We start from the raw sequence: 27966 nt of genomic DNA, 5'->3' as shown, positions 1-27966 counted from the left end.
TAAATGTTTAAAGCATATAAGCAAATTCTGCTGCAATTATTTTGTCCAAGGAATTATTTGGAGATCATGCATCAAATTACTGACAGCTCTTGCTTGTAAATGTTACAGTGGACAGACCGTTAATCAAGTGCACACGTCAATTCTTTATGCTGGCTGTGCCTTTCTTACGCTTTCATAAAAAAGTTTGGATTTTAACTGGTCATGCAGAGTAATTTTATATTACATAATTTCATTTAAGTATTGGTCATATAGAGAAACGTAATCATTTCAACATGCTTGCACGCATTTTGGATTTATATTGATGGTGTTGAGGAAGCTTGGACTTTATTTGGTCATGCGGAGGAATAATATATATTGCAATATGTTGCACATACGTTGGTTTAAAGTTTATCATGCAGAGAAATCTTTGGAGATAAACATAATATTTGCAATATGCATGCAAACATTTTGGGTTTATATTGAAACTAAACATAATCATTGCTATTAACCATCTAAGAAATCTTGAGATTTGAATATAATTATTGCAACATTCATGCACACACTCTAGATTTTCTTGTATATTGTATATAAAATTTCTTGTTCATTGTAACATGCGGTAAGAATAAATTAAATTCAAATGGGTCCTGTAGATAAAATCTTTAAAAAAAATTAATATAACCATTGCAATATGCCTAAACATGGATTTCAGTTAATTATATGTGGATATAACGTGATTTTAAGGTAGTTCTGCACGTTTTGGATTAAAAAAAAATTACAATGTAGGATTTGATTAAACCCAGATTTTTCAAAGCTTCAGAATATACTTAGAAAATTCAGCAAATAAAAATGATAGGGTCGTGTGCTTGATTTTTTGCTAGACTGATTTGAAAAATTTGGACCTCACAGAAAATATCATAATGGGAATCTATGGGAAAATCATAACTTTCATAACATTTTCGCAAATAGAATTTGTTCTACAATGTAGATTTTGATGAAACTTCTCACAGTTGTAAATAAACACATGGCCTATAATTTGCTGAAATAAAATGTATAGGTCCGTGTGCTTGTTTTTGAGATATTTGACCATGATTAAAGTGAACCGGACATTTCACGCTAATTTTAAGACATTATTTTGAATTTTTTAACGTGTCATATGTTTTAATATCATATTTTGACTTTAGAAATATAGCAACAGTGCCATTGTAATATATTTACTCACAGGTTTCGATTAATTCATAAAATGATTTTCATTTCCGTACTCCGAATCCAGGCTTTATTCTACGTTTTCCGGATAAATGACGTTACGCCATCACTTCCGGTTTATCAAACATGCAGAAGTACCTTAATACAAATTTTATATTTAAAACGCATTTCAAAACATAATTTATGCATATTATATTTATCCGACTATATTTAATAGTAGCTTAAGTGATAGTTTTATCAAGGATCTATACATATAAAGCGTACCACCATACTTTTTATTTCGTTGAAATATAGTTGTGCAACTCTACTGCAGACAAATTAATTTATTATTTCAGTTATGCGCAAACATCAGTCTGTTTTCTTAAGGTATACTTGACCCAACTTTAGAATGTTTTTTATTTCAAAATATGAACAGTTTATGTAAACATCATATTAGAAAGTATTAACAATAGTATGCATTAGGGTTTAAGTATCACATACTTAATACATGTATAGCTAAACACAGTGCATTGTATAGATAAATATATACTACTACCAAAACAAACTAGAAGTATATTCAATTATTGTTGCAATCTTTGAAAGGGTTTTATTATTTTCAACTATATTTGATAGTATAATTCGATGCAGAGAATCTGCTAGGGTCTGTGTGCCAATAAATCTCTTGGGTCTACGCATACCTTGCCGGCAAGCCTAAAGGAAGCATACGATATTTTCGACTAGCATCTCTTGTTTCAAACAGTGAAAATATAAATTTTATTTCAGTGATAAATTTCAGTATTTCACTGAAGAGCATAAAATAAAAACATATCATCTCTTCGTTAATATGCGTTTAAATGTAACTTATCCACTAAATCATTCAAATATTATAAATATGCGCAATCCATTCTTTCATATTGCTTCATTTGATTGAAAGCTGAATTCTTTAAAAGTAATATTTAGTTCTCTGAAAACATCTTATCGTTAACAATTTACGTTAAAAGCGGGCGTGTCACAACGCACGCTTTGGAGGAATATAAACGGTTTTCACGTGATAACTTGACGTATGCAGTCGCTTCGAGAACAGAACGTTGTGAAATTTTGAGATCGCACGATTCATGTATAGTGAGCTACATATGGCTTCATCTATTGAAATTTGAGCCATAACTATTAACATACATGAACGACGTTTGCATTTCTCAACGGAAACCAGGGTCCTCCGTGGCCGAGTGGTTTAGGTCGCTGACTTAGAATCCCTTGCCCCTCATCGATGTGGGTTCGAGCTTCACTCGGCGTGTTGAATTCTTCATGACTGTGAGGAAGCCATCCAGCTAGCTTACGGAAGGTCGGTGGTTCTACCTAGGTGCCCGCTTGTGATGAAATAATGCACGAAGGGACACCTGGGGTCTTCTTCCACCAAAGATTGAAAGTTGCCATATGACCTATACTAGTGTCGGTGCGACGTTAAACCCAACAAAAAACAACAAAAAATACTCTCTTGAAAATCATGCTGCATGAATCTTAAGATTATTAGATTAATGATGTAGAGAAATTTCTTCTGAATAATGTCGTTTATTTGTCATTGCCGTAATGGGTAGGGCGTTCATACTTAAATTAATGCATTTCAGCTGATCGGCTGATTAGCACTTTTTATTTAAAGAAATTATGGTATGCTCTTCGTATTAAGTATTTGAAAATGTTTTGACAAGTTTGAATGCAATATCTTTATGTCAAATCGACTGTGTTTTATTATCCTTGTAATTCCATTACTTGTTTTCACCCCCGAAGGAGTGTCAATTTTTATTTTTCAACTGCACGTACATTATAAATTGGAAAATTCTCGTTGATTCTGTGTCTAAAGTTAACATGATGCTACAGAAACGAATAAAAAATAAAGGGACAAAAACCTCTTGAATAAGAAGCCAGTATAATAATAATGTATTAGAATTTAATTTTCGTGCTTTGTACAATTGTAAATAGCCAAGATATATAAAAGTGATCGTTAAATTGTTAAGGCATCAGTTAATGAGTAAAATCTGATTTAAGTCCTGTAGAGATATAAATTTTACGAGGGCGTAGCCAAAATGAGCGAGCGATTAAAGGTAGCATTTATCTCATAAGGATACTACAACAGATGCAGAGGCGTATTTTAAAATTTAAACATGCCGATGAAGTTATATGACCCGCTGCAATTTTGCTGTTTACAATACATAGCTGTTTCATTTCGACTCACGTGAAAGCTTTTTGACCCCAAAAGAGGTCACAACTCTCGATCGGCCACGACTGTGCAATTTATTTCTAACATCATTAATGGAAAGCTGCTTTTTTATATAAATTAGTCGATTTTGAGGTTCGGCTGTCTAATTTAATATTTTACATTGCCCATAAAAATGTTGATTTAGATTATACTAGTCATTATAAATCTTATTCTAACACGACCAGCAAATAACCTACATACATGTAGAGCAAAATCTATCTCGGGGTATTCTGCAATGAGCCACTCGCGTGCAATGACGTCATCCGATCTAGGTGCGTAGCACGATCGTAAAATGTAGTTACCATTTTTTCTAACACTGTTGATACTGGTATGTCGTGTTGTAATCGAAATAATAACTTCTCAAGTGTGATTTATCGTAGAATAACCCGAGTTTTTCTTTCTTATGCGAAACAATGTATCACTCTAGGAGAATATTTAAACTTTTAAAAATATGATTCACTATTTATTAAGAAATGCTTCCGGAATGAAGAAAATGCATAAAAACTATAAGAACTTATTAGGGAAGATGCCCCGATATCCTGATAGGCTTAAACATCATTTTAGGACCGTCAGCTACGCTAATGAACATATAGAAAAGTGCTTTGGGTGCATTTTTCAACGTTTATTGCAGTCACTGAAATCATGAGCATGGATTTTTTAATTAATTATTTCGTTCAAAATAGTCATCGCAAAAACATTAATTTGGCATTAAACTGCATTCTGTTACTTTTATCGCAAAACTTCATTACCTTTATGGGTATTTTGCTCTTACTTAATGTTAACTCAGTTAATGGTCTGATTTGCAGTCTTAATTGGCGTCTATATGTGAAGAAAATAAAGTATGTGTAAAGTAATAAACATTAATTGCAGTCACTGAAATCATAAGCATGGAATTTTGAATTAATTATGTCGTTCAAAATAGTCATCGCAAAAACATTACCATTATGGTTATTTTTGGGTTCTTACTTTAGATTAATGGTTGCTTAAAGTATGATTTCAGTTTATGATCTGATTTGCAATCTTAATTGGTGTCTTTATGTGAAGACAATAATAAAATATGTATAAAGTAATGCGAAAATATAAGTAAGAAGTATTTTTCTTTCGTATAAATGGTTACCACTCAGAGTAAGAAACAAATATGACTGCAGTAAAAGAAAAAAAAGTTCTACAGTGGCTTACAATCGATTATCCCTAGTCATAATGATCATTCAAACAGGCGTGTAGTTTAAATTTTATAATGTATTTTGCTGCAGTGAATATATATACAGTGGAACCTCTCTACACTGAACAGTCTTAAGACCGTAGTAAAAGGTTTTGGTTTTAGAGTGGTTGTTGTCGGCACTGGGTTATATCTTTATGCCAAATCAAACACTATATGTCTCGCAACCGTTTCTCTCGCGCTGTTAAGTACCATAGATAATGGCTCCGATTTACGTCATTTATATGCGCATTCTACAGAGTATTGAAAATATTTAACCTAGTGAACACCAGATGCAATATTATCAGATCATGCCGAGGAATAGTTATGAAGGCGAATTATATATTTCGGCGGTATTCATTGACACAGTTAAATATCTTTCACCTTTTTTTTTTTTTTTTTTTTTGGTAGTCTGGAGACTATTCACATGGGTTGAACGGCTGGTGACACATGATAATGAAAGGGAATAGATGAAATGTGTTTCTTGCACTTTTTATCAGGTACAAATGTAACACTGGGATATGCGAACGAATGATCAGTGTAACACCAAGGATGTAATTAATTTTTGAAAATTTAGAATCTTTAGGGGTCTACCATTTGATATATTGGCGGAGAGGGTAGTGGGGGGTGCAAGGATTTTTTTTTTTTTTTTTTTTTTTGCAAAAATAAATATTCTGGCTTCCAAAATCACTGAAAAAAAGATGGCTCCAGGTCTGATTTTTAAAACATAATTATTTCCATTACTCTGAAAGCCATATTGTTTGCCTTTTATATTTAATATTTCATAATTACATGATAAGGTTATTTCGGTAATAGTGAACTCGCTTCATACGAATAATCGGTAGATACGAACACATTTTGGAAGTACCAATTAGCTTAAATGTTATAATTTTTCATCTTTTTACGCCTGATTATTTTATAGTTTGAAACTGTACGATACTGATATTTAATCGAAGTGATTATCACCTGAAATTGATAAATACATAATAAAGAAATTAACACTATAAAGTCAGTTAATGAAATGTAAATGTTGCTAAAATGCATTGACGTTTACACTTATCTCAATGTATTTATACATGCTATAAACACTTTATGCTAAATAAAGTTTCAATACATTCGTACATTAAAATTTAATTTTCATACAGATTTACGTGTTTAAGTATAATGACTTTTGTTGAGTAATTTCATTTTAATCTGAATAAATTAACTTAATCTGTATTCAGTTTTGTACTTCCATATAAAAGGGATTTTTATATTATAGTGTCACCTCTATTGAAAGGGCCGGCCAATTTGGCTTATGAGACAACTTTATTGTGCGTACCAATTACCTCCCAACTCCAGGTGGTTCAAATTTCAAAAACAAGAAAAATGGTCAGTAGGTCAGGGTTAAGAATATTAAAGATAAGTATTGAAATCTGTATTTAAAATACATATGTGGTCAAAATTTCTATGCTGTAACTTCAAAAACAAGACAGTAGGTCAGTAGGTCATGATTAAGACTGTTCAAGGTGAGTACTGAAATCTGTATCAAAAATTATACATGTGGTCCAAATTTCTATGCTGTAACTTCAAAAACAAGAAATAGGTCAATGGGTCATGTTTAAGACAAGCCAAGATGAGTATTGAAATCTGTATCAAACAATGAACAAGTGGTCCAAATTTCTTTGCAGTAACTTCAAAAACGAGAAAGTAGGTCAGGAGGTCAGTGTTAAGAATATTAAAGACGAAATATGTATCAAAAGTTATACACATGGTCCAAATTTCTTTGCTGTACCTTCAAAAACAAGGAAGTAAGCCAGTAGGTCATGGTTAAGACTAATCGAGATGAGTATTGAAATCTGTATCACATTTCTATGCTATAACTTCATAAAAGAGAAAATAGGTCCAAATGGTCCAAACTTCCACTTATTATTCCATTTGCGACATTGTCGTAAAATAATTTCATATACATAGTGTAATGTATCGCATGTAGATTTGAATATAAATTTAACGTTTTGGAATCCTATTTTTCAACTGCTTTTTACATTAAGCGCCAAACATTAACATGTTCTTAAGCCGTGCGTGTGCGTGTGTGTATGTATGTGTCATTTATATTTTATTTCTAGAGACTTCATTTTACAGATTCACATATATCATTAATAAATCAGTAAAGAGTTAACAGCATGATTTGTGAAATAACAAACAGATAACTGTACATATTACATAGTGACCACAGTCAGTGAATAACAATAATAATATTCGTATATTCTATTGGCAGCAAAAAATTGAAGGTAAATAAAAGCTGTAGCTTATTTTACGGAAACAAGAAAAAGCAAGATATTTAAAGGGAGATAAAAGCTGTAGCTTATGATACACACTTTCTGGCTGAGTTGTTTCATTTATTAGACTGCTTTAGATCACAAGAAAAAGCATTTGCATATTTAAAGATGATATGATAAAATATTAACATAAAACATATTTAGTTATTATCATTCTTTTAAAATTTTAATTTCCCTATACGATAATCGTTCTACAAGTGATAACAGTTTGGCTGGGCCTTTTCAGATTAAACAAATTCCATTCCAAAACAATGTATTGAGGAATAAGCAAAGGCAAGGGGGTTTAGTGCTTGAGTTTTCTATCTGTGTGACCCGGTGTTTTTGGAAGGGGATGGGCTTCAACATACTTTTAACTTGATACAAATAATATAGAAGCGCTTTGACCTTCAATATTATAGTATATAAAGTATAAAAGGTAACATAAAAAGAGCATTTCTTTTTCAAAAAATTACTAATTTATCAAGGGGAGGAAGTCTCTCCACTGATTTTCGAAAGTCTGTACGATTAAGGTTTTAACTGCAACGTATTTATTTACATTAAATAAATAGTTGATATTCTTCCTCAATCATTTTATGTTTGGCAAAGCACTTTTTTTTCATTTTACACGAGTAAATATGTGATGTACATGGAAAAGGATAGTGTTAAGTACATCTGGAAGTAATCAGTTACCAAATAAAATGTCGGTATTTGCCCAGTTTGCACCTATTGTAATTGATGAACACTTACTTTGAATCCAATTTCTAACATTTAGCCAGAAATGAGATTGATTCTGTACTGTAACCACAGCAGTTTTGAATCTGTTGTAACTTTAAAAGGTAAACTGTACATCTTTTGCCAATCAAAGTTAAAAGGATTTATCTCATTTATCAAATTTGCTGAGATATTGGTTTGTGTTTCGTTACAACAAGTATATCGTACATAAACCTACATCCCTGTTTTTCTTTCAGAATAATTTTAGACAAAAGAGGTTGTAATAGGATATGTTCCTTCTTAGCTTTATGTGAAACATTTAAGGTTTGTAAATAAGCTAGGATTGCAGCAGCAATACTATTATAAAGCAAAAAGTTATTTCCTTCTATTTTATATATTTCTTAAAACATAACAAAAGATAGTAGATTTCCATCTTTGCCCATAAAATCATTTACTAAAGAAACACCTTTACATATGAACTTTCAAAAACAAAATGGTTTTCTGCCTATATGAAATTTATGATTACTAAAATCGGGTTCTGAAAGAAAATCTTCCCAACTTAAAAAGTAATTGGTGTATTCCCAAATACACATCTTTCTAAAATGGGTTGTTAAGTTCTGATACTTTCTTTTTAAAAAAATGTGTGCCATATTTTTCAATAGAAATGATCCATGGGTATATACTACTTACTAGATTATAATATAAGTAGTTACTTTATCACAATACTTCGCACAAGGACAAAATTTCTGGAAAATAAATGCTGAAATTTACATTTCATTCCGTAAATCACTTTGTGACAGCAACCGTTTCTAAAAACGAAATTGACACAACAGATTTTTTAGTGTATTGCTCTTGTTATGACATTTTTATGTATATACACATGTAGATGTATGACCAATAACAAAAGAAAAATGTTGCTTTTATGAAAAAGGAGAAAATATAAATTGTCCCAAATGATCGACACGATGAAATTCCTTTGAAAATTGATTGCACGGGGGAAATATACTTTATTAACACGCCTTTAGACAAAATACTGTTTGGGTATAGTACAAATGTAGCTGTCGATTAAAGAAACATGATCTCCTTAAAGTTTTTTCTGACTTTCGTTCGGATTTATAGGTAAAAGTTGACATTTATTATTCAGGATTTATACTTTAAAAGAGAGCTCAATCGTTTTCAAGGGGTTTCATTCATCAATTAGTGTGACTCTTCACTAAAAATTGTAAAAGGATTGTTAAGAAAAGCACCAAATGACAGGACGAACCTTAGCAGCAATTAAACATATACATACATATTTACCAGACACTTATCATTGCAAATAAATCGTATATGGTACGGTCGATGGACAATCTTTAATTCGTTAAAATAAAGGAAAGTGTAGCTGTATTATGGTACCTGCTATAGACCGCTGTTTTGTTAAAAAAAAAACCTGTATGAAATGCCAAAAGTATTGTATTATCTTGACCCTTCAAATCTTATACCGACTACGACACTGTATTACTCTTGTTGAAAAAGATAACTTGGCCTAAATGTTTTTGTGCGATCTTTCCGGCGGTCTGTCTTTGATGTGAGATTATCAAGTTTTTCATCTTCAATAATGCGTATGATACCAGGGTGACTGACTGGACTGTTGAAGACCTTATACACGGAGAATACGTCTCTATGAAAGTAACAGTTTGCCTATATTTCTTGTTATTACTTGGCTGCTCTTCGTAAATTAAAGTCCGTTGAAGACAGCAAAATTAGTGCTTTCCTCCACATAACCATAAGATGGTAAAAATGTAAAAAAAAAAATGAATCACAATAAGAGTTTATTTTATAAACACTTATGGTCCTTCTTGCTCTTTGTGCACGCCCGCTCGATTCATTCACCGAAACGGCAATTGGATATTAAAACATTTTCTGGCTTTTCAGAATTTTGATGGTGGAGGAAGACCCAAGGTGCACCTCCTTGAATTATTTAATCACGAGTGGGAACCTGGATAGAACCACCGACCTTCGGTAAGCAAGCTAGATGGCTTCCTCACACGAAGAATTCAACGCTCCGAGCGACGCTCGAATCCAAATCGGTGAGGAGCAAGTTATTTGAGAGTCTAGGTTTGGTTGGTACCCTATACTCAAGTACAAGTAGACTTTTAACCACTAGAAGAGAACGTTACGGGACCATAAAAACTACCAAATTCTTTCCAGATAGCATGACGTAAAAAATGGGTAAATTATCACGAGAATATCAAAGAGAGTTATTTGGATACTGCATAACGTCAGCTAATCACGATTTGTGGATTCTGTAGCGCAGCTAGCGTTATATTCAAAATATACTCGTATATAGCTAGGGATACTGTAGTAAAGGAGCTTGACCTCCGGGACACCAGACATAATGGACGATAACACTTGTTTAAGGCTTCGCAGTAAAATCAATAAAATCACATATAAGACGTATTTGATTGATAAAACCACCAATTCACCTGTCCAGTATATGTTTTACCACATAATCTCATACGACTGAATACTTAAAAATTCTCAAAAAGTTGCCCCCACCCCTCCCACTACCACCACTTTTAAAAAAGAGTGTCCTTTGTTAAGATATAAAAGTAAACAATTTCTGAAAACTAGAGTAGACCATTAGCACTGGTACATGTTTGCAAATGCTTCAAAATATACATATGTAACAGTTCTGTTGGTATACAAATGGTGTTATTTCCAGACTATTAAGTGGTGCTTAAGTTCCATGTTCGGTGCCAGGTGTTGGTTAGTGATTCTATACTGCTTTTGTATTATGGATAAGGGAAGTAGAAGAACAGCCATATATATACTAGTATGATTATATAGAACAAAAATTAATATAGTGGAGCAGCTAAGTGAGAAAATCTAAGGAAATACTTCACTTGATGATACAAGCAGGAAATGTACGCTAAATGTTCGCCACATGGCCCAGATTTAAAAATGATCGAGGGCCACCTAAAAATCATCCATTTTCAAGATGGCTAGTTTTATTTTTAATGCTGTTTTTTTTTCAAATATCTACCTACTTAAAATTGTCGCCACCCGCCCACTTAGCTCAGTAGGTAGAGCGTTGGTCTACGGATCGCGGGGTCGCGAGTTCGATCCTCGGGCGGGGCGTATGTTCTCCGTGACTATTTGATAAACGACATTGTGTCTGAAATCATTAGTCCCCCACCTCTGATTCATGTGGGGAAGTTGGCAGTTACTTGCGGAGAACAGGTTTGTACTGGTACAGAATCCAGGAACACTGGTTAGGTTAACTGACCGCCGTTATATGACTGAAATACTGTTGAAAAACGGCGTTAAACCCAAATCAAGCAAGCAAGTAAAATTGTCGCCATCTTCAAAATGGCCACCAGACTTTTAAATAGCGTTTTCATCACGACCAAGTTTGAGTTTTCCACTTCCAGTGCTATCACCATCGACGGTTGATTGGATCCTGGTGCCAGATAAACCTGATAGCATGTATTATGACATTGGCCTGAAAGACACTACTATTGTTTATATGGACTTCTCTTCTTTTCAATTTCTTCTCTGTTCTATTCTTCATTTCTTGCTATGTTTCACTGAGAAACATCAAAATCATTGCAATACTGAACCATTGCTAATCAGCTGAAACAAAATCGTTTAATCCTTTATAATTGAATGATATGTGTAATGAATCTATAGAATGGACTACAAACACTACCAGGGCACAGTGGGGTAGCACCATGTCGTGCAACTCAGCATAGGGTTCAGTGACACTTTTAATACTTGTATTAAGCTTTGATCCGCCCCTTTAATGATTAAAGAGTCGTACCCGAATAGACGGTGTGCCATCTCAGGAAAGCCGAGCCAAGAAGAACAATTCTTTAGGATTAACATCATCAAACCAAGTCGTATCCCATACATCAAAATGTTAAAATATATATTGAAAGCGGTAAAATGATAGTCCCTCGGCCTTCAAATTATAATAATACATACTCTGTTTTGACATACCAAATTTGTATCTATCATTATAAGTTGTATTTGTGCTTTTGTTCATGTTCTATTTCAAACATTTGATAATGTCGAAAAGAGTTTAATAGTAGACCTCCTAAATCATGGAATAGCTTTCTTAAATGGGATGAAAACAAAACTAAACTATTTAGTTTTCTTGCGGATAATACAAGACCTATCACTAATGGCAAAGAATACCCCCAGGCAGCAGCGTATTATCAGAGTAACAGGGGTATTGAAAATATGATACATTTGTATATTGTAAAGGGAGATAATGTACCAAGATGCACAAAAAATGTTGTGCAAAACTGTATAAGATCTCAAAATTTCATTGCCGTACCTTAAAAAGAAGAAGGTAGGACAAAATAAAGGTCACGTAAAGTCAGTTTTGAGATGTGTGTTCAAAACTGTACAAGTGGTCCAAATATTTTATGGCAATATCTTAAAAAAGACGAAAGTAAGTCAGTAGATCAAGGTCAGGATCAAAGGACCATGTAACCTTCTTTTTAATCTTGTTTTTGGCAGTTTCTGTGATATGCAGGCTCCATAACTACAGACCCCCACTGTAATTTCGAGTTTGTTTAGTTCTGTCCATTATTTTCTCGTTTAGCGCACAGCCATTTTTTTTATCTCGAGACCATGCGCCGCTTTTCATGGAATTGCACTCTGTGCATCATTGAAGGTTCCATGTACATCTGCGGATGTCTCTAAATAGCATTCTTTGTACTTATAACATGTGTAAATGTTGAAATCTGCTCAACCCTGGACTAGAGGCGTGGACCGTAGATTGCACTTCCACTACCGCCCATGAACAGGCTCAATAAAACCGAACCTGCAACATTTTCGTTTATGTCGTGTTGGGTAACCTGTGGTTTTCCACGTTTGTATTTGATCATATCAAGGGTCATCAACAAGTTATACTTAACAGCATATGAAATATCTCAGAAAAATATTGAAGTCTTTCCAGAGTACAGTGTAACTCTATTCATATTTGAAACAAATATAGGGCCGTGACCTAGCAAATAAAATCATTCAAATGGAACGTGCTTTGCACATGCATAACTAAAGTGCCGAGGATAATAATAACAAGGTTTGATAAAAGCCTGGCATACAATGACTGAGTAATCGGTCGAACCAAGCTCTGCACATGCACAACTTGACTTGGTACCAATGATAATTACAAGGTTTGATAAAAGTCTCGCATATGATGACCCAGAAAAAGCGCGGACAATTTTTTCCCATATACATACAAAGAAAGAATTATTAAAGGGCCATAACGTAATAGAAAAATCATCCAAATGGAATCCGCTTTGCACATGGACAACTAGGCTTGTACTGATCATAATTACAAGGTTTGATTGGAATCTGGCAATTAATTGCTAAGAAATAGCGCAGACTAATTCCGTCTACAGCGTCTGGGGGTGTGCCGATATTGTTTGCAATTTAAATATAAACAGAAATGCGCTTGGTCCATATAATAACGAAAAAGTCAACAGACGTATGTTTGTTCATGCAAAACATACCTCATTGACATGCCACCAAACAATTACAATTGGTAGTTAGTTCTTGCTATATTAGTGTACCCTGATTTAAATATTGATGCTCTGTGGCTAGCTTTTGGAAAGGTAAGAATTTTAGATTTATTCGGATTCATGATGTTTGTAGATCACTTGATCCTCGTTCAAATGCATTTCCATTTTTTTTTTTTTTTTATTTTTTTTACTGGTTGCGACACTATTTCTGCATTTGTCGGCAAGGGCAAGCAATCTGCACGGCAGGCATGGAATGTGTTCGAAACAGCTACTGAAGTATTTCATAGTCTCAGCGCTGACAAAGACACAATAACTGAGTTGGAAATGGATACATTAAAAAATTGTAGTTATATTGTATGATCGATCAAGCATGACATGCAAGGTGGATGAAGCTCAACTTGATTTGTTTGCCCAGAAACAAAGAGTGTATATTGCGGTTCCACCAACAAAAGGTGCTCTGAAACAACACATCAAATGAGCAATTTATCAGGCAGGTCATGTCTGGGGTCAAGCAACAGTTACCATGCAGCAACTGACAACTCCGTCAAACTGGGGATGGCTGAAGCAGAACAATGTGTGGATTACTTACTGAGCGTAGTAGCCTGCTATAGCTGAATGCTGCCAGGAGCTTCAAAAGTGGGGCTGCAAAAGGACTTCCTGTACGGGTAATTGCAAGGGGGAAATTGCAAGTGCCACCGCTCATGTCTGTAATGCACAGCAGTTTGTTCTTGCAACTGTCAAGAAATTGACCAAATGCAGCACATGCATATTTTTTTTGCTTCGGTTAGAACATTATTTCCGATGTGTATAGTTTCATGGGTATATATAGTAAATCAACAGTGGTAATTTCTTAAGGTTTGCATTATAGAAAAATATTGCTTTTGACTGTGCAAGTGCTCGCGCTGCCCTATTTCTTAGTCCCCTTATGGTTTATAAGACGCATTTTCTTAAGATGTTGATTTATTGCATTGAATTTAATCTGAATAAAATGTATATAAAACTTATATTGGTTGGTGTGCTTCAGATTTAACCATTGTTTAAAAAATGTAAGTTATAAAAACAAAGTGTTGGGATGTCTACACACATGAGCGTAGTCATACAAAGTTGTTTACAAATTAAAAGAATATGCATACTACAGCTTGGTATTCTGTTCTTGAGTGAAATGAAAGTGTATAAATAAAAAACTAGATGTGTGTCCATAGGACACAGGTGCCCCCGCTCCTGCCACTGTAACATGGCTTTATGACTCAGGTTAAATAATTTTTAAGATGTTTGCAACACAAACTTTTAAGAACCTTATGTGTATTTTTCACTTAGTTAGCCATAACTCTGGTGTAGTTGAGTAAAATCCTAAAGAGAACACTTCACAGGCTATAACACAATCCTCTAATTTATCAATGTTTTATGATTCTCAAGTACATTTTAACATACATGTTTCACAGATTTTTTTTTAGTAAGTTTGGACAAGAAGTCTGGTCTTGTGTAATGAAAAAAACTTAAAAAAACAAAATAAGTCAGGGACAATAACTCCTACAAGACTGAATGAATCCGAATGACCAACATTCCTGTAAACTTTGGTGACTCTAGGTCAAATACCTTTGGAGCTACGCGCGACACAACATTAAAATGACCCATTTTTTACTAAGTCAGGGGCCATAACTCCTACACGACTGAATGAATCCGGACGCGAAACCCCATTACACATGCTGACCATCCCTCCTGTAAAGTTTTGTGACTCTACGTCAAATACTTTTGGAGCTAGGCGCGACACAACACTAAATTGACCAATTTTTACCAAGTCAGGGGCCATAACTCCTACATGACTGAATGAATCCAGATGCGAAATACCAGGTGCACAACTACACATGCTTACCAACATTCCTGCCACGTTTTGTGACTCTAGGTCAAATACTTTTGGAGCTAGGCGCGACACATCATTCTCGGAAGGACGGACGGACGGACAGATGGAGGACGGACGGACGGACGGAGGTCGGACGGACGGAAGGACGGACGGAGAAGAGCAAATCTATATGCCCCCACCACTCATGGGGGCACAAAGATGCAATCGTTTTAATGTATTACATGCTTACTTAAAAAAAGTATTGAAATGTACCAAAAATGGCGGCCATTTTGTTTTTGTGGTGGCCATCTTGAAAATGACATAATTTCAAGTGACCCTTGATCTTATGTTTAAGTGCATGATAGGAAGTTACTATCCTGTAAATCTGATGCTTGTGTCATCAACTGAAGTATTTTTGCAATATCCTGCTCCACTACTCCGGGGTGAACTACGGCTTTTCAAACATTTTACAGTCGGCGAAGAAGAACGCGACATAGACTGGATACTCCTTCTCCCACAATCGATAAGGGAAGTAGAAGAACAGCCATATATGGTTATATTAAGAAAACTGAATAGTACTCCGTGGATGAACTACAGCTTTATGTTTCCGAACTAGGATCAATATTTGTTTGCCCTAAGTCGACGGAAGATGACAGCTCTAAGCAAGGGCCGATGTACCCATAAGACTGCTGCGGGTTGATGCACTAAGATAGTTGTAGCTTGCAGCCCTAAGCCAAGACTGATGCACCCATAAGACTACAGCGGGTTCATATACTTAGGTTTCAACTATAAGTCAATAAGCATATGTTGATTTAGCTGTCAGTTTTAAGACGCCCCAAAATTGCTGATGGTTCATGGCGTAAGATTGTTCATGCGAGGATACAAATACACCTGTAGGTTTCACCCTTCGGGTAATGGACTCGTAATAATAACAATCGGCCTTTCCGTTCGTTTACAATTTTTATGCCCCCGAAGGGAGGCATATAGTTTTTGAACCGTCTGTCGGTCTGTCGGTCTGTCAGTCTGTCAGTCTGTCGGTCTGTCCGCAATTTTCGTGTCCGGTCCATATCTTTGTCATCGATGGATGGATTTTCAAATAACTTGGCATGAATGTGTACCACAGTAAGACGACATGCAGTGCGCAAGACCCAGGTCCGTAGCTCAAAGATCAAGGTCACACTTAGACGTTAAAGGATAGTGCATTGATGGGCGTGTCCGGTCCATATCTTTGTCATCGATGGATGGATTTTCAAATAACTTGGCATGAATGTGTACCACAGTAAGACGACATGTCACACGCAAGACCCAGGTCCGTAGCTCAAAGGTCAAGGTCACACTTAGACGTTAAAGATCATTTTTCATGATAGTGCATTGATGGGCATGTCCGGTCCATATCTTTGTCATTCATGCATGGATTTTAAAATAACTATGCATGAATGTGTGACACAGTAAGACGATGTGTCGCGCGCAAGACCCAGCTCCGTAGGTCAAAGGTCCTAAACTCTAACATCGGCCATAACTATTCATTCAAAGTGCCATCGGGGGCATGTGTCATCTTACGGAGACAGCTCTTGTTCGTATGTGATTTCGGCATTTTCCGGTTGTTATAAAAATATTCTCTGTTACGGCCGAAGGCTGCCGAAATCGCATATGTAGGATACGTAATAGCACGAAAATTGCCGATTGTCATTACGGGTCCATTACCTAAAGGAAATTGATCCGTAATGACAATCGGCTGACTACGTATTTTTCTTTATGTGATTTCGGTATTCTCCGGGATTGTTTACGGAAAACCATATGCGCAGTGTGCTATTTACGACCGACGAATGTCGAATTGCTTATGATAAAATACGTGTGTCATTACGGATCCATTACATTAATCGTCATTTCTTCAATCTACTTAAAAAGATTTTACTACTTTACTTAAAACAAAAAGCAATTATAAGTCTGCTGTAATACATAAAGGTTTTGTGTGTATATTTTCTTATTTCAAAGCAGGCGATTTGAACAATGCTATAGTGTTAGTGTTTCCTTTGCAGTTCATGGTACGAGCACAACATGCAAGTGCTACTTCAGACCTCTCCCCTGGTTTTGTTGACCAGCGTTCTTACGTCAGGTATTTTTTACGACCTTTTGTCTTTTTCTACATGTTTCATCATTATTACATTTTTGTGATAACTGATTAACGTTGTGGCTGAGGCGGAGACGTTTGGAGAAACAAACTTGGAATGAACAGAATTATTTAATTATTGAAACGTTTAACTAAGAGTGTTATTCTGCTGAAACATACCGGTATCCCATCCATTCATTTACGCAGATAGACAGATACACAGACAACTTGACCACAAATGCACTTAAAATTCATATTAAAGAGACGATATTACACTACGAAATAAACAATGAGACAAAGAAGTACAACATTTGCAAATTTTCTCTGAAATAAATTACTGAAACTTAAATGATCGTTTTATAAAAATACATAAACTTGTTTTACAAGCGAGACAACTCTTCAGATGAAACTATTTGACTCTGCTTTGCTATTTTCCCTTCTCAGCTGCACTAGATATTACATATTTCTAGATTCAGGACTAATACTATTTTTATTACAATCACATCTTAGCTTATTTTTTTTTCAGTTAAAAGGCATAAATTTGTCCCGCGGCTAGAGTAATATTGAAATCGTGCCATCGGTGAACATTTTGACGAAACACATTTTGATTTAACTGCATTTTATTGCTAATATAACTACATAGGTAGTTATAACACATTACAATAAACACGTCTTAAGTGAAATGTAGATGGGTTGGACCAGAAGTTCTTCCAACGGTAATGACGGCCCTACCCTGAAATTATTTACTAGTAAGAAAACGAGTTGTGTCTAAAATCAATAAAATACTTAATGAATGTTTTATATGCAGTATGTTATATTTATTACATAAAGAAAAGACTTGAAGAAACGAGAATGTATGAGATTAAAAATCGAAAGAAAATGTGACGTCACCAACGAAGTCACTCATTCGTTATAAAATTTGCACGTCCATAAGTAAAGACATTGACGACTATGTGATCTCAGTATCCAGTCGGAATTGTCTAGCAGAAACAGCTGTCAGCTTGGAATTTGGAGCTGGACGCGATGCACATGTAACGGTAATCAGAAAGTAAACTTCAATGCATTTATGTTTCAGCTCACCATAGCACAACGTGCTCAAGGTGAGAAATTGTGATTTGTCAACTTCCGCCGTCTGTACTCTGTCCGTTCGTCAACATTTTCTTTTAACGACATCACAAATAATTTCTATCGTTCCATGTATATAAGGCGGGTATAGTTTACGCAGAACAAGTGGACGAAATGACATATTTCTGGTCTTGTAATTATAAATTTAGGCAATTTGTATCCGTTATGTACCAAATGAAATATATAGGAACGTTGCACTTGTAGTGCAAATAATGAGTCCGTTTCTAATTACATCTGTTCATTTAGCCGAGATGTATGTCTTTTCCTCAAACACTTCTGTACAGTTCGACGGGAGAAGATGATCAGTTTTATTGAAAATATCCCATTATATACAGTGCTTATCGAGGTCGAAAAATGATTAAAGAATTTTATTTTAAAAGAGCTGCTTTTTTAGACAAAGTATGCATATGTTTTCTAGAATTATTTTTGTTCCGTAGAACCACTGTTACTGTCATCACCAGTACTGGAGTCAGAGTTTCCTGTAGTACCATTGTTACTGTCGTCAACGGTACTGGAGTTAGAGTTTGCTGTAGTATCATCTTTATTGTCGTCAACGGTACTGGAGTCAGAGTTTCCTGTAGTACCATCGTTACTGTCGTCATCGGAAATGGAATCAGATTCTCCTGTAGAACCATTGTTACTGTCGTCATCGGTACTGGGGTCAGAGTTTCCTGTAGAACCATTGTTAGTACCATTGTTACTGTCGTCATTGGTACTGGAGTCAGAGTCTCCTGTAGTACCATTGTTACTGTCGTCACCGGTACTGGAGTCAGAGTCTCCTGTAGTATCATCGTTAGTGTCGTCACCGGTACTGGAGTCAGAGTTTCCTGTAGTACCATTGTTAGTACCATCGTTACTGTCGTCATCGGTACTGGAGTCAGAGTCTCCTGTAGCATTATCGTTAGTGTCGTCATCGGTACTGGAGTCAGAGTCTCCTGTAGTATCATCGTTAGTGTCGTCATCGGTACTGGGGTCAGAGTTTCCTGTAGTACCATCGTTAGTGTCGTCACCGGTACTGGAGTCAGAGTCTCCTGTAGTACCATTGTTACTGTCGTCACCGGTACTGGAGTCAGAGTCTCCTGTAGTATCATCGTTAGTGTCGTCATCGGTACTGGAGTCAGAGTCTCCTGTAGTACCATCGTTAGTGTCGTCACCGGTACTGGAGTCAGAGTCTCCTGTAGTATCATCGTTAGTGTCGTCACCGGTACTGGAGTCAAAGTCTCCTGTAGTATCATCGTTAGTGTCGTCATCGGTACTGGAGTCAGAGTTTCCTGTAGTACCATTGTTACTGTCGTCACCGGTACTGGAGTCAGAGTTTCCTGTAGTACCATTGTTAGTACCATCGTTACTGTCGTCATCGGTACTGGAGTCAGAGTCTCCTGTAGCATTATCGTTAGTGTCGTCATCGGTACTGGAGTCAGAGTCTCCTGTAGTATCATCGTTAGTGTCGTCATCGGTACTGGGGTCAGATTTTCCTGTAGTACCATCGTTAGTGTCGTCACCGGTACTGGAGTCAGAGTCTCCTGTAGTACCATTGTTACTGTCGTCACCGGTACTGGAGTCAGAGTCTCCTGTAGTATCATCGTTAGTGTCGTCATCGGTACTGGAGTCAGAGTCTCCTGTAGTACCATCGTTAGTGTCGTCACCGGTACTGGAGTCAGAGTCTCCTGTGGTATCATCGTTAGTGTCGTCACCGGTACTGGAGTCAAAGTCTCCTGTAGTATCATCGTTAGTGTCGTCATCGGTACTGGAGTCAGAGTTTCCTGTAGTACCATTGTTACTGTCGTCACCGGTACTGGAGTCAGAGTTTCCTGTAGTACCATTGTTAGTACCATCGTTACTGTCGTCATCGGTACTGGAGTCAGAGTTTCCTGTAGTACCATCGTTAGTGTCGTCACCGGTACTGGAGTCAGAGTCTCCTGTAGTATCATCGTTAGTGTCGTCACCGGTACTGGAGTCAGAGTCTCCTGTAGTATCATCGTTAGTGTCGTCACCGGTACTGGAGTCAAAGTCTCCTGTAGTATCATTGTTAGTGTCGTCACCGGTACTGGAGTCAAAGTCTCCTGTAGTATCATCGTTAGTGTCGTCATCGGTACGTGAGTCAGAGTCTCCTGTAGTACCATTGTTACTGTCGTCATCGGTACTGGAGTCAGAGTCTCCTGTAGTATCAGTGTTACTGTCGTCATCGTTACTAGAGTCAGAGTTTCCTGTAGTACCACTGTTACTGTTGTCACTGGTACTGGAGTCAGAGTTTCCTGTAGAACCACCGTTACTGTCGTCATCGGTACTGGAGTCAGAGTTTCCTGTAGAACCACTGTTACTGTCGTCACCGATACTGGAGTCAGAGTCTCCTGTAGTACCGTTATTAGTGTCGTCACCGGTACTGGAATCAGAGTTTTCTGTAGAACCACTGTTACTGTCATCACTGTCAGGACGCCCCTTCCTTTTTGATGAGTTACCAATACTGGAGTCAGAGTCTCCTGTAGAATCACTGTTACTGTCGTCACTGGTACTGGAGTCAGAGTCTCCTGTATAATCACTGTTACTGTCGTCACCGGTACTGGAGTCAGAGTCTCCTGTAGTACCACTGTTACTGGCACTGGAAACAGAGTTTTCTGTAGAACCACTGTTACTGTCATCACTGTCAGGACGCCCCTTCCTTTTTGATGAGTTACCGGTACTGGAGTCAGAGTCTCCTGTATAATCACTGTTACTGTCGTCACCGGTACTGTTTTCTGTAGAACCACTGTTACCGTCATTACCTGTACTGGAGTCAGAGTCTCCTGTACCACTGTTACTGTCGTCAACGGCACTGGAATCAGAGTTTTCTGCAGAACCACTGTTACTGTCATCACTGTCAGGACGCCCCTTCCTTTTTGATAAGTTACCGGTACTGGAGTCAGAGTCTCCTGTATAATCACTGTTACTGTCGTCACCGGTACTGGAGTCAGAGTCTCCTGTAGTACCACTGTTACTGTCGTCAACGGCACTGGAATCAGAGTTTTCTGTAGAACCACTGTTACCGTCATTACCGGTACTGGAGTCAGAGTCTCCTGTACCACTGTTACTGTCGTCAACGGCACTGGAATCAGAGTTTTCTGTAGAACCACTGTTACTATCATCACTGTCAGGACGCTTCCTCCTGTTTGATGAGTCACCTGTACTGGAGTCAGAGTCTCCTGTAGAATCACTGTTACTGTCGTCACTGGTACTGGAGTCAGAGTCTCCTGTATAATCACTTTTACTGTCGTCACCGGTACTGGAGTCAGAGTCTCCTGTAGTACCACTGTTACTGTCGTCAACGGCATTGGAATCAGAGTTTTCTGTAGAACCACTGTTACCGTCATTACCGGTACTGGAGTCAGAGTCTCCTGTACCACTGTTACTGTCGTTAACGGCACTGGAATCAGAGTTTTCTGTAGAACCACTGTTACCGTCATTACCGGTACTGGAGTCAGAGTCTCCTGTAGTACCATTGTTACTGTCATCACTGTCAGAACGCCTTTTCCTGTTTGATGTGTCACCAGTACTAGAGTCAGACTCTTCCGTAGACACACTAACATTTTCTCCTCTCCTTAGTCTGACATTGGCATTCGCAGCTGCTCTTATTAAACGAACTGAAAATAAGCAGAAATGATTCAGAACAAATTGTCGAAAAAACATCTGTGATTGATCACGTTAAACTCCTCTTGAATGATAGTAACAGTAAATATAATTTTAAATACGTTAACTTTAAACATTTGTTAATGAAACGACTTTAATTTAAATGGTTCTTCTTATCTAAAGTGTATTATCACCCTACTTTACATAATCAACATTGCAATACGGGGTGCTTGATAAGTATAATTTTATGTGGTCTCAATGACAGTGTTTCGATCGACTCGGTAACCGAGTGGAAGAGCGCCCTTTTCGTCTGTGTTAGGCCGTCTTCTGGCTCCCTAGGTTCGTCAAACAAATCACGTAATAAATGATACTATTAACATCCTTGCATGGCGCTCAGCATTAAATGGATAACTCCAGGGCTAGCCAGCCCGGTTTCAGTATATTGCGAGATGGTGGGGTATCATGTCACATTCTTACACTATAGATAGACACCGTCGCTTTATGTGCACATTATCAACATGTGTTTATACTTTTATCATTAGGGTAGTACTGCATGTTTGTTCCAAATGCTGTTTGATTATGTATAATTTCCTTAAATCATCTTTATTCAAAGCAGTATTGTATCCGAAGTAAATTCAGCTAATAAAACGGATAGGGTCGTGTGCTGGATATTTGTTAGACTGGTTTAAATTATTGGTCCTCCGGTCAATTTTTACAAAATACTTCTATGGTTTAATCGCATTTTAAGTTCACCTGAGCACAAAGTTTTCAGGGTGATATTTTGTGATCGCTCACCATCCGGCATCCGTCCGTCCGTCCGTCCATCCTTCACACTTCATTTCTGATCTGATTCAATTACTGGAGAACCATTTGACCTAGAACCTTCAACCTTTATAGTATGACAGGGCTTATGGAGTAGACTATACTTTTTGTTTTTTGGGATAACTCCATCAAAGGTCACAGGGGCCTGAACACCATCGCTTATCAATAACTTAAGAACCACTTGATCCAGAACTCGTACGATGATTTGACGTGCAGAGTAGAAGACTCCTTATTATTTTGGGGTCATTCAATCAAAGGTCAATGTTACAGGAGCCAGAATATGGAAAACCGTTTCCAATCTATTACTTTAGAACAAATGTGTCCAGAATGTTGAAACTTCATGGGAAGATTGGACATGCCGAGTAGATGATCCCTATTGCAACCAACCATCAGAGTCTTTTTGACACTCGCTCCTGTCCCCGACTGACTTCTTGCCTATTACTATTATGCATTGGGGGAGACATGTGCCTTTCTACAAAAGCTAGTTGGTATGTAGCATCGTGCAGTAGTCCTTACCAAGATTGTTCATATTATCCCCTGGGGTTAAAACTTACCCCTCGCTGGAGGTCGGTGGACACATGGTTTAAGCAAGTAACTAAACGCAGGTGAGTGATATAGAACCATCATGGCCCTCTTGTTTTAGAGTATAGAAAAAGTTCAACGATGTAGATTTTAATAAAAGTTGAATAGTTGTAAATTTACCCACTTACAACATGGCCAAATAAAACGCATAGGTCCGTGTGCTAATTTGTTCATAACTCGCCAAATACATTTCTGCTTATTTTACGCTATTATTTTGAAATATTTCATATCAAAGCATATCTATTGTCAAAAATGGACATAACGAAAGACAGTTGCAGTTACTGTTTTACACTTAATAGATATCACATGATTGATAATCAATTCACGGAAACATTTGAGCCGCACCATGAGAAAAACCAACATAGTGCATTTGCGACCAGCATTGATCCAGACCAGCCTGCGCATCCGCGCAGTCTGGTAAGGATCCATGCTGTTCGCTAACGGTTTTTCTAATTGCAATAGGCTTTGAAAGCGAACAGCATGGATCCTGACCAGACTGCGCGGATGTTGGTTTTCACATGGCGCGGCTCATTTATACTATACAAACTTATTAAAACGCACTTGAATTTTAGAGTTCAGTAAGAATGGATATGTGCTTTGCATATCATAAACACTTATAACATATGAGTGTCCTTAAGTCAGCTTGAAGATAAAATGGTTTAAATGCTTGCATATGCATGTTATCTTTGTCGTCGTACCATGACTGTTTCTGTTTATAAAGAAATGTATATGTGATTGGCTACCTTTAAGATAAGATTTAAAGTATATAGCATTTGTGATCATTTTAGTTAAATTTTAACTAGAACTTAGTATTAAATGTTATTTTTTAAAGTTGGAAACGTTTCTTTACCTGTCTCTCCAATGACTTCATCACCTTCAGTGTTTGCCGGTTTATATATACCTGAAAGAAAATGATAACACTTATTAAAGATATATGTTACTTAAATATCAACAGCGAACGCAATGGTCCAGTTCTAACATTGTCCGATTACGAAACCAAGTATCATGAGTTCGAGCCTCAATCTGTTAACATAAAACAACTAGCATTTAGCAAACTTACACTGTCGTCCCACTTAAATTACAAATAGTTTATACAGGAGTTGCCTATATAGGATAATGGTGATATAAACAAATTCTGCGATGTCACAATAAAGCCAGTGAATGAAGGAGAGTCCGACACTTTAAAGATGCACAACTTATATGCATTCATAATTATGTAAAGGATATTATCCCACGCTAATTTATTTATAATTTCAAAATAACAGTCTTTCTATTTAACTAGTGCGCACTTGTTCTTTGTTTAGAGAAAACTTTGAAATTTTCTTTTCAGTAATAATATACACATGCACAATCTCATAACCACCTCTGAGTTTGCTTTATTATTTGTTCTCTCAAATTAAAAGATAATTGCCTCAGCTGAGACACAGTTCTGTATATCCGCCACGGTTTCACAGAAAAGATTAGACAGATTTTAATCTTGAAGTAGTCATGGAACATAATTATATATATTTGAAGATGCAAGTCGATTGCTTTCTACAGGACGTAAAAGTGGAACAAGTAAGCATTTGTCCTTTTACAGCAATATTATTCATGTGAATTTTGACATTGTTTACAAAGAGATATCAGTTTTGTGACTTGCTCGGCTGAAACGTATAGTTCCCCGAATAGTTTTAATATGATCTTTATTTACAGTACTGTGTCAAATGTTCCTTTAGTAATATTTGCAAGCATCGCTCTAAATATATAATTTAAGGCAGTAGTTGTCGTATCACTAGTTACAGCAATTGTCGTTGACCAGCATACTAGCCTTTCAGTTTAAGTAGTCCGGAAGATGACACATTTTATCGTTTTGATTTCACGCATATATGTATAAATTTCAGGTAGTGAAATACTCAGGTGGCAGTAACGTACCTAGGATACAGTATGTGTCCATGAGCCATATACACTTAAAGTTATTACAATTCTAATGTTTTATGGGAAAAAATGACAAAAAGCCATTTTGAAAAAAAAAAGCACCTGTGACAATGAGCCATTAGAAAGGTAATTAAGAACAGTTTGAAATGTACATTGATTCCAGGTCCGTATTTGTTTCAAAACAATATTTACTTATCAATGATTGGCCGTCTTTTGGGCAAAAGAATAATCTTTCAGAAAAACTTTACTTCAAAGTCCAGTTGCAAACAGTTTACGCATCACGAGCGAGCAACGGCGTACGAAACGGTAGTGTTTTCTCTATCCAAAACATGTCCACACATTTTTAGTACTAAAATACACCAAGCACACTGTGCCAGTTTAAATAAAATAACGTTATAAAAACGTTGTGAAACTAAATAAATGTAACACAATAACTTAACAGTTTTCAGAAACACTCATTGATACAGATGGAAACATTTTATTGATTATAGATCACCAGAACTTTTTTAAATGAACATATTTTTCTGCTGAAGATGGTCTATAATTATTAGCAAAGTTGAATGTAAAATCGTCATGCAGGTATTTGAAAATAAATTATCTTCAACAAGATGCTGTATTATGCTATATCATGGTTATCATGCAATTCATTATATTATGCGCAATAAAATGTTTTCATCTAGCTAAATGCTTAAAAGCAGAAATGGAAATAAAGATATATTAAGCGAAACTTTCAACTTTTATCAATCTATAATGTAACAAAATATGCTTACTGTAAACGACTCTTTGAAAAGGAGATAGTATGGTTTAAATACATGAGAAATATTAGAACTTGAGAAACTCGAATAGTTAGTTTGTAATTTATCAGGGGAATATGTTGAGGAAAGTACATCCCTTGATGTAAGAAGACATAAGTTTAACATGTTTTTATACGGACTTATTCTTACAGCTTCTCAACTCGATCCATTTCAAAATGCATTCAAAGCCTATTGCAATTAGAGAAACTATTAGCGGACAGCATGGATCCTGATCAGACTTCGCGATTTTTTTAATACTTTGGACGTTACTTTGTGCGTTCTGAATCTATTGGAATGCATTAAAACTAAATTTGTGTATATACATGTATTTTGAATAAATCCATTTACTCAGAGCAATTTGTTTTTAACCTGGATATTTCGGCTATCTCGCATAACCTTCATCTGTGTATATTTTACGTTTGTCTAAGACTGACCCGAGTACAGTACCAACATAAGAATAAATAATAAAAATTATTAAATTCTGAATTTCCTCTTCAGGTGTTTTAATAACTTTTTACTGAGCTTGTGCGTTTTCTCAAAGGTTGTAATGCCATTGAAAAGCATGAATAAATATTTTCACCCATAACTTGTAATAATGTATAAGGATTTTCGATTTTAGTCTAATATAGTCTCATCCACAAACATACACGGAATAAAATCAAAGGAACTGATGCTCAAGCTCTAAAACTGCCTAACAATACATAATGTAAGCTGTGATTTGTAATGCGGCAGTATTTCCTATATGGACACAAAATTCATAAAAAAAAAAATTCGGTAAGCTGTGGCCAATTTAGTAACGTGCGTGAATGATTAATTAATCTATCGTTTATTGTTTTCTCAATTTTACCTTGATACATATTTATATATCATAAATTTTCAGAATTAATAATGTATGTTCAAGGTTGCTAAATTAAACTCAGTTACTTAATTTGTCACAGTGACTGTAACCTTTCCATTTTACTAAGGCCTGTTTTTATTGTTTCGATTTTATAGTTTTTACTATTCTACAAACTGTTTGCTTAGTAGTGTCATGTCACTAATATCAAAAGAGAACGATAACGAAAACATTATCGGAAAAGTCGAAAAGTCGATTATGTCTTTATTGGTAATTCAGGGTTTACTTCTTTTCTTTATGATCAATACGATTCAAAAGTAGTACAACTATTTTGTCACGGATAATGGTTTCACCACCCGATTCCCTTTTTCTCAATAGTAACATTTAACATGTTATTGTCACAAATACCGTGCAAGAGTAGTACCTCTACGAATTATGTCTACATTGTCTGTTATTGTTAAAAGTAACCACGTAAATAGTTTTGGATCATTGTGGTAAACCTCATAGTCTATAATAGACTCTTCCATGCGTTCATACTACACTCTGTATTCGCTAAGACAAATCAGTGTAACAGACTAAATCTATAATACTCCTCGTATAACTGATTTACGTTAAATTCAAGTACTCTCTATATTTTAGTCTTCCTTTCACAATCTTACAACACTCTATACAAATTGTGGATTTACTGGCATGAAAGTGGTTAACCGAAAGAAGCTAATATAAAATACTTGTTTATTACTTTAACCGAGTGAACTCCTGATGTTTCATTCTCACCAGTACCGTACCAACCAAGTTAACATGTAGACTTAATTCTGCACTAGAAATATAACACCGATTATATTCAAGTAATAACGTTGACTTCAAAAATGCTACAAGCCTGATATAGTAAAATGTTATTATATTAATCCAAAGGATACACCAGAATGTGTCAATTGAATAATGACATGTGAAAGTATATTAAAGAATAAATGCTACAATTTGCTGAACAATCTCATTTTATCTCCGAAAGTAAATATAAGTTCGTACTAATTAAGAAAACTTTTTTCCTGACAGGTCACCTGATAAGAACAGATGTTCATCTCATCTAACCCTATGTGGTTCAGTGCAGTATAATCTGATGCTCATGAGCAAACATATCTTAAGTGATATAAACACTTTCTTGCAATTATTTCGGTATATTTTGAAGGTTTTATCAAAACAATAAATA

At 36.0% G+C, this 27966-nt stretch overlaps 1 protein-coding gene across 1 annotated transcript; it reads right to left on the bottom strand.

Moving 5' to 3' along the window:
• Window positions 1–18629: 18629 nt before the first annotated feature.
• On the bottom strand, window positions 18630–27286 carry LOC123539974 (dentin sialophosphoprotein-like). Its single transcript, XM_045324760.2, has 3 exons — window positions 27184–27286; window positions 24067–24117; window positions 18630–21826 (listed from the first exon to the last, which is right to left on the bottom strand). The coding sequence occupies exons 1-3, from the start codon at window positions 27284–27286 to the stop codon at window positions 18630–18632; spliced, it is 3351 nt and encodes a 1116-aa protein (XP_045180695.2).
• Between the last annotated feature and the right edge of the window lie 680 nt (window positions 27287–27966).

This window comes from Mercenaria mercenaria, chromosome 16 (genome assembly GCF_021730395.1).
Source record: "Mercenaria mercenaria strain notata chromosome 16, MADL_Memer_1, whole genome shotgun sequence".
Taxonomy (NCBI): Eukaryota; Metazoa; Mollusca; class Bivalvia; order Venerida; family Veneridae; genus Mercenaria; species Mercenaria mercenaria.
Note: the sequence above shows the minus strand (reverse complement) of the source record. Positions and strands in the feature narration are given on the sequence as shown.